Source organism: Triturus cristatus, chromosome 6, assembly GCF_964204655.1.
Source record: "Triturus cristatus chromosome 6, aTriCri1.1, whole genome shotgun sequence".
NCBI lineage: Eukaryota > Metazoa > Chordata > Amphibia > Caudata > Salamandridae > Triturus > Triturus cristatus.
Window position 1 is genome coordinate 1,630,946,533 of NC_140589.1, and position 12,062 is coordinate 1,630,958,594.

Here is a 12,062-nt window from a genome sequence, read left to right on the forward strand (position 1 = left end):
TCACCAAGTGGGACTAAATGCAATTAAGCATTATCTTGACACTAGACCTTTGCTATTTCATCAACATAATTTGATGCTTCTTGAATTGGTAAAATGGTACCACTTTAACAACTTCTTCATGTCTATAAAATATCTATGCACGCAAAAACGAGGAGCAGCCATGGGGGCCTGCTTCTCCCCCATATATGCGTGCTTGCATGTAGGCTGGTGGGAGGAGCTGGTCCTGAAAGGAACATATGCTGGAATTTTCACGAATCATGTGCCACATATTAGTCATCAAAGTGTAGCCTTCTTTGATACTACAATATATGTAAGGGGTGAAAAGCTAGAATCTACTCTACATAGAAAACCTACAGCCGGTAATGCTACCCTACATGCAAGGAGCTCACATGCAAAACATTTGATCAGGAGCATCCCCTATGGGGAACTCCTCAGACTAAAAAGAATCTGCAGCACTAAAGAAGAGTTGAAGAAATGTACACAGGAAACACCATTGAGGTTTAGAAAACGAGGGTACAGTGAGGCCATTCTTAAAGAAGCCTGTAAGAAAACACATTCAGTAACCAGGGATTCCTCACTGATAAGTAGAAAAATAAGAATAACCCAGATTTAGAGTCTACTGCTACAGGTAGTGACGAAGAAAGTGTAGCCCCACGCTTGATTACCACTTACAGCAGGCAACAAAGACAATTAAAAGCTATTTTAAATAAAAACTGGCCTATCCTGTTAACAGATGCAGTACTTGCCCCTACACTAACGACAAAACCAACAGTAACATTTAGAGGAGCAGTGTCCATGAGGTCACAACTGGTTAATAAAAGCCCTGAAATACCGTTGGGGACAACTTGGCTTCAACCAAAACCTGGCTTTTATAAATTCACATCATGTCGTGCCTGTAAGTTTGGTACTAATAAGACCCACTATGTAACACCATTTAGCCCTACTAACATACACATTAAGGGCCATTATTCATGCCGCACCGAATATGCGGTGTATATACTTACATGCACATGAGGTCTGAATTATATTGGTAGTACCAAATTACAGGTACATGTACGTATACTCCAGCATTTGAGGGCAATTGTAAACAATGACGGTACTTACCCAGTTGCACGTCATTTCAAGAAGGAACATAACAACAAACTAGAATGCCTATCATATTATGTGATGAACGCCATTCCCAAATTATGGCGGGGGGGCAACAGAGAGCGCATGCTGAGACACTTGGAAACTCGCATGATCATAGAATTTGACAGTAAGGCCCCGGGAGGATTAAACAATACGGAAGACCTGCATAATTTTCTATAGTAGAACTATTTGGGAGTAAATGGAAGCATCTTAATATACTCAGTATAGTTCAGATTTGATTAGAGATGTGTTCAACAGCCGCCTTAGAAACAATTCACAACTTTGAAGAAGTAGTAGAAAACAATAAATATTTTAATATAAGAAACGTAAAAAAATCCCCATAAAAATGAGTGTATAGATGTTTGTTTTATATCTGTAACCAGGGATGTAGAATTCCTACAGCCCGACGCCTGGGACTTATTGTTTGGGGTCAAGGGCAACAAGTTTTCATGTGTATTTTGTCCTTGGGACAAGTAGGCCCAACCCCCTGCAGCACACACCCTTTGGCTGCCAGTTTACAGTACCACATTATGGATCAGGGAAAGGCATTGCCTGCAGTTAAGGTAATATGTCCATGAGTTAATGCTGTTCAAACTTGTATTTATGGTTCCTTAATGCAAAGCCTTTATTATTAGGGTGAGCGCTCTAAGTGAATGTTGTAAGCTCTGACTGCACTGACTGACAGTGGTTCCAGTATAAAAATGTGTGCACACGTTTTCAAAGTTTAGTGATATGAGGCTATGTATAATGCTCCTGGAATGCTATCTGATTATATGCAAATATTTGCAGAAGCTTAAAAGCAAGATTGATGATTCTTTGCTTTCAAAATAAAATGTTCACAAAAAAAATGCAACATTTCGCTAAAGTACTGTAAAAGTTTAGGTACCATTTCTTTGCAGCATCATTTAGTAACGTGTTGATGTATGCTAGTATTTCCCAAAAATATTCATAATGGAAAATCAGTGTAACCAGTTTTAATAAGATTATGGGAAACAAAAATAAAGAAGCATTGATAAAGACAGTAGGTCTGAAATTGTTGGTCAGCCTTTTGGTTTTGTCAATGCGTGACTTGTTTTGGCATGGTTTTGAAAAACCTTATTGGTGTAGAAGCTGCCGGGCCCTCACCATTATAACAAACATTGGCAAAGGCTAAAATTGTTCTGGTCTCAAAAAGCACACATTGCCACAGTAGTTTCTGGCACTGAGCAAAACTACTGTGTGTCAAAATGCTCCTTGTGAAAGGACAGAATGCTGTCACTCACAGTGAAGCTAGCCAATAGACCGAGAGAGACAGAACTTCAATAAACACGAAATGTCATTGTTAACGCCAGACCTAATTAGGGGCCCAATTATTAAATAAAGTCTCAAAAGTGCACCCATGTCCTTGCATTAAGTGCAGATTTCGTGAATTCACAAGACTTTACAAAAGTAGGCCAAGAAATAGTACTCCTAGAAAATATTTGTAAACTGCATTTTAGCACAAGCAAATATGCAAGTGTACTTTTGCTGATGCGAAAAATCTGAGTGTTTACAAGTTCACTTTCCCTCCAATCACTTTTTTCACAACCCAGGAAGAAGTTTTATGTCTGCCATTGTCAGGAGTAAATTGCCAACCTTTGCGAGTACGGAAAAAGATTAGAGAAGAGTTGGTGAAAACCCTTAAAACATGCAAGTTAGAAAGTGGTCCTAAAGGGCCAAGCTGTGTCCTTAAAGATGGGATACATCCATAAAAAGCATCGCCAGTTAGTACAGATGAGCTTCAAACACTGGAATTAGACAATATCGCTACGCCATCGGATGACACGCTACACCGCCTTACCCTAAAACAAGAAGAATATATGATCAAAACAAGGGAACATATGATGACCAAACACCTTAATATGCAGCACCGACTGTATGAACTGGGAGATAGGGCGGGAAAACACTAGGTGAGAGAGATGGGTGTCAAGTTTAACTACGTCCAATGGTGGGACTATAACACATCCCAAGGATATAGCGGAGGCTTTTGCAGATCACCTAGAGCAGATCTACTCTCCCTCCACTACGTACACTGCGGAAGATTCTCGTCAATTCCTCTCTGACAGCGACATACCAACACTCTCTAATACTGATAGAGTGGCTCTGGAGGGTGACCTGACAGATGACGAGATCAAAAGGCCATAAGCCAAATCTGCTCAGGAAAAGCCATGGGGCCCAATGGGACTCCCATTGAATTCTTAAAAGTTACTGCCTCCCAAATCGCCCCGTATCTCCGGGATATGTACAATAAAAGCTATGAACAAGGGATACTGCCTAGGGACCAGCGGGTGGTGTCCATAGTAGTAATCCGTAAGCCAGGGAAACCGGCTGATAATTGCGGCTCATACAGGCCGATCTCATTAATCAATGTAGAAGCCAAAATCCTAGCTAAAGTTCTCACCACTAGGCTGGTTACGGTTATCTCCTCCCTAGTACATCCTGACCAATCTGGGTTTATGCCTGAGAGGAATACAGCACTCAATATTCGCCGTCTTCATAATGTTCTGGCACGTAGGGATTTCTTAGAAGAAGACGCAGTAGTGCTGTCACTGGATGCCTCCATGGCGTTTGATTCTATAGAATGGCCGTTCCTATTTGAAGTCTTGGCGAAGATGAGATTTGGTCCGAAATTCTTAGGCTGGGTAAAGCTACTATACACAGATATACAGGGCCAAGTGAGAGTCAATAACTATACCTCACGGACATTTACGCTGCGGAGGGGAACCAGTCAGGGCTGTACTCTGTCCCCACTGATATTTTCCTTGATATTGGAGCCGTTGGCCGCCTGGATCCGTCGAGATATAATGGTGAGGGGCCTGAAATGGGCGGAGGGACAGGAAGACCGGATATCCCTCTATGATATTTTACTCTACCTAGCCTCCCCATATAGATCCATACATGGCGTCCTGAACATCTTTACGAACTTCGGGAAATACTCTGGATATCAAATAAACTGGAGTAAATCGGTACTGTTCATGCTCCGGGGGCCGGTTCCCCGTCTCCCACAGAATTGGGTGATTGAAGTAGCAGTGGAGGGCTTTCGATATCTGTGAATCTATACCACGCCTGACCCAGCCCTTTTTTATGACCGCAACTTAGCCCCTTCCCCCACTGGCCCGGCTAAAAACAGATGTTAAACACTGGAGGTCCCTACCTCTGACTTTGATAGGTCGCGCTGTCCTATTCAAGATGCTAGCTCTTCCCCGGTTTTTGTATATTCTCCAGAATTGCCCACATCGAGTTCCACACACGTATTTCACAGCAGTGGAAGGCGAAGTCCGTACACTGCTCTGGGATGGCACAGCCCTCTGCATCGCAACCCACAAATTGACAAAAGGATGGTATGATGGGGGAATAGCCCTCCCAGACCTTAAACTTTACTATTGGGCCTCACAACTGGTGTTGGTAAACCAGTGGATCTATCGCTCTCCTTGTGATCCCGCCTATGTGTTAGACAAGTATCAGACTGGGCGAACTGGGTATCTGGGAGCGTTATACTCCAAAGTGAAACGAGGGCGATATTTTGGACCTCTCTCTCATACTGTAACAATCTGGCACCAGATAAACTTGCGTCTGGGATGGTCGAATGTACTCACAAAAGCAACACCGCTATGGTATGCCCAGCAGTTGGGTTCTCTCTGCCATCAACCCGGCTTTGATAAGTGGGACACTATCGGGATCTCTGTGGTTGGAGACCCGATCAAAAGAGGGTCGATCCTAAGTTTTAAGGAGCTACAGGAACAGTATAAGATGGCGCAGGGAGAACTGTTTAGGTACATGCAAATTCGGCACGTCCTCACCACAGCCCTGCCCGAGCTCGCATAGATACCAGAATCGTCACCGCTGGAAGACCGGCTGCTAGTTGGGCCACTGCACGCCAAAGCCATCTCCTTAACCTACAAAAACTTGTGTAACAATCTGCCTGATACCCTACACAAACTTAGAGGACAGTGGGAGGGAGACCTGGGACCAATTGATGATGAGGCCTGGCAGGCAGTCCTGATGTCCCCTAAAGAAGCGGCCATCACCCTCCGCTTTCGACTGATACAATTTAGAATTCTCCATAGATCTCATTTAACAGGAGTAACATTGGCAAAAATAAGGGCCAGAACTGATGCACTTTGTCTTAGGGGTTGCGGCTAAATAGCCACCTTTTACCATACGATATGGGAGTGCCCAGGGCTCTTACGACTATGGGAGGGGGCCACGACACATATCTAAAATGCCCTGGGAAAAGAAATGACTCTCACACCTAGATTAGGCCTGCTTAATGTGTGGGCGGCAACAGACCTCACAGAATTGGAACAACAAATGGCCTCACTCTGCTATACCCTTGTAAAGAGGGAAATAGCAAAGGGATGGGGGCGGCAAATATACCATCTATCCAACTATAGGTAAAAGAACTTTATAAATGTATGATTGCAGAAAAAGAAGTATTTATGAATCGTGGGTGTCTTAAGAAGTGGGATAAGAAATGGAGCAAATGTAACGAATATCGTGGTAATATATGTATCTCCCCGATGGTGGAACTGGAAATGCGACGAAGTGGAGATCGAGAAGAAAATATTGTGTAAACGTGACTTTCTTCCCCATGCCATTGTACTATTGTAATAAGTGATTGTTGATACCACTGATTGCCAATGTATGCGTAACTACAAGATGTAATATTGTTTTTCGCATTTTAGTCAATCCATAGTCTTTTCTTTATGCTTGGGGACACGTGACATGGTGTAGAAAGATTAAAAAACTATAAAAAATGACTCACCACTCAACAGTCTTTAATTTGATCAAGGCCAGTTTTTCCTGGCCGAAACACGTCATGACATCGAAGAGAGTAGAATAAAAAGACTATTCGCACAAGAAACGAGGAGTTTGTGCTTTCCTTATTGCTGTATGGAGGTTAAGGACTGATCATTGGAGAAATATATATATATATTTGTAGCCAAAGTGTTTTTGCTGTAGGGGGTTAGTCCTACTTGTCTAGTGGACAAAACAAACATGAAAACTTGTCCTTGACTACAAACAAAACGTCTAGAGTGTCAGGCAATAGGCATTCTGCACTTGTTCTCAATATAGGATACATTATAGTTATGTATTTCATGAAGATAAATACACATGCAATTAATCACACGAGTGATCAAAATTTAGTAACTGTCACACCCCTTCTTTCTTTTGACAAAGGAGAGCAACTAAAAGGGATTTAAGGTGTGTTTTCCTTCAGTGGTAAATTACCAAATATACCTATTGTGCAAAATGTCAAATAAAAATGCTCACTGGCAGGGAAGAGCAGCGCCTGTACCACTCAGTTTGTGCCCCATGAAATGAAATCTACTGCAATGACAGCCCTAGTGGTGGACGTGTGGTGTGCCAATGGGGGAAAAGGGTGTTGGCCTACTAGGAAATATTTTTCTAGACAGTCTTCATTGAATCTGCTCAGCACTCCTCTTTTACTAGCAACAGCATCACTTTTTGGGTGGTTGCCCCCCATTTGCTATTGTGTCATGGGTTTGGGCTCTGGAGATACAGAATTCCACAGCAAAGTTTAATGCCCTCTGACCTTTTGCTGTAATGCCCTGGCAAGGTTTTGCAGCTGGTGGAATTGTTAAACAGACAGAAACACATTGCTGCAGTACTGTTCTCTGATCTTTGGTTCAATAGCTGGGGCTCTCCTGTGTTAAGAAATACAACGAGTAATTTCATTCGACCTTGCTAGGACTACCAAAGCCTCTCAAGTCTCCATCTATAGGATAGCACAGGCTTAAAGTTGTTTGGGGTCATATGTCAGACATAGAAGGTGCTACAATTCTTTGTATTTGTTTGGGGTTTATTGTTTTAGTTGGCCTACGTTTCTCTAGTGTAAATAAAACCCTAGTCTCTTACAAGAGTTTAGCTCTGTGTCATTCTGTCCCTGATTGCCAAGCCTGTACCACCTAGTAGAGGAAGCATTTTATAGCCTGCCCAAGCTACCATAGTCAAGTATGCAAAGGGAATCATGGCTGCCCATTTGGAAAACATAGTTCCCTTTCCTTTAACCAGTAAATTAGAATGGGAAAAGTACTCAAGTTTTGTGTGGGTTTTACAAAACAGTAATTTCCCCTCTTGTACCCTGACTGTATTAATCTATTTACTTACCCTTTACTTTTTTTACTTTTTACATATATGTCATAGTAAGAACGTAATGCATTTTGAACATTTTAGATCATTTAATCTGTGAATAAAATGTAACTTTTAAAATGTATAAGCCTTGTGTTTTAGTTTTAAGAGGACCTGTTTCCATTTTGTTGTTGATTCCGAAAAGAAAATTTGACCCAAAGTTGTTTTTGTTTTTTTCTTTACCATGGCAGTGGCAGTTCTGATTTGAAAATCACGGAGTTCTTCTTTGCAGCTTGTTGGAATCTTACTATTATGAATCAGAGGATGAAATGTTTCCTTCAGACTCTTCACATCCATGCTCGACAATTGAAAACTATCCCGATACCAGTCAGTGATTTTTGCAGCTGTGTGATTCAAAACAAACTTTTGTTCAAACCAATATTTTTCAGAAATAAGCTCAGACACTTGGACGTGGCACCAAATACCAGAGTTACAAGATCATTCTCATGGCAGGTATGTATTAATTGGTTATTATTTTCCAAGGTCATAGACTTTCCCGCTGTCTTCTTTTCCTGGTTAAATATTAATTATGTACATATTTTCGAGAAATAGCTTGATCACAGGTCATGGTTCTTTTAACTTGGAAATTCCTATAATAGAACTGTTCCTGGATATAAATATATTACCTACTGGCAGTCGCCAGTAGGTAGTTATAGTTAGGACCTATTTTCTATAGGAAATCCGCAACATTCTATTTGGAATAACGTTGGCGCCGATTGACGAATCTTCACGAAATTTTCCAAACTTTTGGCCAGCTCCGGTCCGCTCCTATCCTATTTCACGGTGATTCGTCAAGAGGGGGCCAAGAAAAAAGGGGGGTCCCAAAACGCGTTTTCCCCATGCATTTTCCCATAGGACCTGTTGACGCAGCTACAGCCCGAACTGCTGAATGGAATTACACCAAATTTGGCAAAGAGGTAGTCCTCAGTTCAGACTCGTGCCTTTTGCTTAAATGGTGTAAATCCGTTCAGTAGTTCCTGAGAAAATTAGAGTTAAAAAGATAGATATATCTGGGCGGAGCCTAACCACACATCTCATCGTGAGATCTGATTGGCTGTCAGAACTTCATCCAAGAAGTGTTGGCAGCCATCTTGGGACCAATGTACATGATAGCACCTCATTAAAAAGCATTGCAGTTAATAGAAGGTTTTAAGACTTTAGTTACATTAGAAATTATTTGTTGATGGTATCATACTCATTTTAGGAATTGTGGTGTGTTCTAAGGTGATTTTACGATCTGGAAAAGCCTTCTTCTGTGATATCATGAATCATGTTTGAGAGAAAACTATTTTCTCATGCTTTTCCCACAGAGGTTTGGAAGGTGATCTATAAGCTAAACTGAGAGCATATTTTCTGTAAATTCACATTATCTTTCTCAGTCATGTGAGAATGAAGTCTGACATTCTCAGTAAAACATGTACATCCAACAAGGGCAGAGACTGTCAGTTGATTCCTTTGTGTTCTACTGCAGCTTCCCAGAGTGTTCTAAAGAACAACTAGAGCGCTAACAGTCCTACTTATGACAAACGAATTGCACACCTGAAGCCATCTTGATTGGAATAAAGTGGTAATTTTTAAAACATTTAATTTAAAAAGGAACAAAATGAGGGGGTTTATTTTGCCATAGAAAGTATGATTAGTGCTGCAGAAAGAAAAATTAGGGCACATTTTGAGTGACTTCTCAAATCCTCTTCTATTTCATTAAAAAATTCTGACATGCAGACTGAAACATGCACTTTCAATACCAGCAGAAGACTTCCCTGGTGAGCAGTAGCTTTACTACAGTGATCTAATAAGCAACTAGAGTGCTAACATTCTGAATTTATGGCAAATGTGTGACACATCTGAATGCCTTCTTGATGGAATCAAAGTAAAAAACTGAAAGTATTTCCTACCGAGGAGACTGTAGTAAATGAGGAAATTAGGAAACTTCATAAAAAATAAGTCTCCCAAAATGGCCACCAGAGACAAAAGAGCCCAAATGTAGCCCAAATATCACCCAGATGTAGCCCAAGAATAGCCCAATGACAGAATGTCCCAGAGTGTTCTAACGAACAACTAGAGCCCTAACAGTCTTACTTATGACAAAAGTATGGCACACCTGAAGCCATCTTGATTGGAATAAAGTGGTAACACTTAAAACATTTAATTTACAAAGGAACAAAATGAGGGGGTTTATTTTGCCATAGAAATTATGATTAGTGCTGCAGAAAGAAAAATTAGGGCACATTTTGAGTGACTTCTCAAATCCTCTTCTATTTCATTAAAACATTCTGATATGCAGACTGAAACATGCACTTTTAATACCAGCAGCAGACTTCCGTGGTGAGCAGTAGCTTTACTACAGTGATCTAATGAGCAACTAAAAATACTGAAAGCATTTCCTACTGAGGAGACTGCAGTAAATGAGGAAATTAGGTAACTTCATAACAAATAAATCTCCCAAGATGGCCACCAGAGACAAAAGAGCCCAAATGCAGCACAAATATCACCCAGATGTAGCCCACATGTAGCCCAATGACAGAAGTGTGCAAAACACTTATTTTTTGTGTATTTGCAGTTTTATATAGTGCAGACTTGTCAGGTATTGGAGTGCTTTACACGAGCATTGGTTACATCACACAAGATCAAATGTATTTTGGTTGTAGACATGGGGAGATTAAGTGATTTGACCCGAATCACAGAATGTTAAGCTGAAGCAGAAACTCCAACCTGGTTCCCCAGTTGCAAAGTCTGCAGCTCTGGAATTAACACCACATCCTCTCCCCTAGGTGCAACATTTAATCAAGTGGTCAGCTGGATAAAAAAACATAGAGTACAAATAATTTAAAAGTTCTTTGTCGCTATTTGAAAACTACGAAAATATGTCCTAATTTTAGTTTTTTAGAGCACTAACCATAATTTTGATGCAAATAAGACGCTCTCATATATGTAATTTCTAAAGGAAATGCTCTAGGTATTACAGTTTTGATTACATCAAGATGATGTCAGGCGTTCCACACTTTTGTAATAAGTATAGAATGTTAGCAATCTAGTTGTTCATTGGGATACTGTTGAGAGGCAGAGGCCAGGGGCACGGACTCTGAAAATTGAAGGCAGGTAGGAGAGTGCAGAGGCAACAATGTGACCACACTGGGCAGGCAGGAAGGGCAGTGGCAGCACAACAGACTATGGAGGGCCGTGGAAAGGGGGGTAGGGGCAACAAACCAACAATACAGGACTGGCAAGAGAGGCTGTGGCAATATAATAGACCATTGTGGGCAGAAGGAAGAGGCAGTGGTAGTACAACCATACATGCCAACAGACCTGTTTCAGCCAGGAAACGTCCAATGTTTTTAAGCTCAAATGGGTTTTATTTGATCTGTCTCCAGTCTACAATCTCCTCTTTTTCAATGTAACTCAAAGGGGATCAGTGATGTCATTTGAGATGTCATCAGTGATATCATCAGTGATGTCACTGACCATGTCATGAGTGATGTAATATGTGACGTCATCAGCAGTGCATTGCGGGGGCGCGAGTTATAGTTAGCTGAACTAACTATAAAGGGGGAATTTTTAGGGTTTTGTATGAGGGAAATGTCCAGCTAACTATAACGCCCCTGAAACCTATGGTTTTTTTAGTGAATTTCTAAGGTTTTTTAAATGCCAATTCCTAACTATAACGCCCCTGAAACCTTTGGTTTTTTCAGTGAATTTCAAAGGTTTTTTAAATGCCAATTCCTAACTTTAACGTGCATGAAACCTATGGTTTTTTCAGTGAATTTCAAAGGTTTTTTAAATGCTAATTCCTATCTATTACTTATCTCTGAAGATATCATGTTGAATGATTTTGATTGGATTTCTATACTTTTCAAATTCAGTGTGTCAATTTATCTTTTTTTTAAAATACTTTTTTATCACCATTTTGTAAACTTATGTTTTCAATTAATTCTTTTAAAAATTAAAAAATGTTATTTGAACTTAATGGGTTTTGCAAACATATTTTTTTATATTTTTCAAAATATTTTTTTAACTATATGTTCAAAACTGTATTTTATATATATTTTTCAATGTTTTTGGATCCGCGCACCCTATGCGCACCGTTCTCGATCCCTACGTGATAGCATCCGCGCATGGTACGAGTTGGGTACGTGTTTAGTGCGTGATCGCAATGTGACAGGTACGCGACTCCCAGCCTATACGCGACACGTTCGATGTACGTAACGCGACGTTTACGCGCTTCCGCGATGCGTCATCTGCGTCTATGACGCGGTGGGTGCGCGGATGCCGCGAAATATTTAACATTTAAAAAAACATATATATATGTATGTCATGTGAATATTAATTGAAGGCAAACTCTAAACTAGTCTTAAAACTAATATATTTTTACATCTAATCCTAGATTTCTTTTTAATTGAATTTCGCGGATGCGCGTTGGGTGCATGCTGCGTAAGTGCAGGGTGCGCGGATCCCATGTGACCTGCAAAAAAAGAGATTTGATTGGTTCATTACACTTCCTCTTCTAACTATTGAAAGACCCCACCCATTTCAATCATTCTTCTTTGACCTTCTTTAGAGCACCATCTCTTTGGAGAGAAGAAGATTTTTCAGACTTAGTTTACACTTAGCTCTAACTTTTTTCAACCAAAAATGGCTTCAGGGCAGCAGGCATCACCTGCATCACCTCATACTTCTGAGGATGAATTTTTGCCGGAGGCACCACCCAAAAAACGTTTTTCTTCAGTGGTGTGGAAATTTTTTACTTTTCCCGAGGGGCAGAATAA

General features: G+C 40.7%; 1 protein-coding gene across 2 annotated transcripts in view; it reads left to right on the forward strand.

Annotated features, from left to right (window-relative positions):
• Positions 1-12,062, forward strand: part of PREPL (prolyl endopeptidase like) — a 405,224-nt gene that overhangs the window by 82,972 nt on the left and 310,190 nt on the right. The window contains exon 2 of one of the 2 annotated variants that reach the window (XM_085612773.1): positions 7,491-7,752. The exons of the other annotated variant lie outside the window; for it this stretch is intronic. Coding sequence (XP_085468899.1) covers positions 7,491-7,752 — 262 coding nt within the window. The remainder of the gene's footprint in view (positions 1-7,490; positions 7,753-12,062) is intronic. 2 annotated transcript variants of the gene reach the window in all.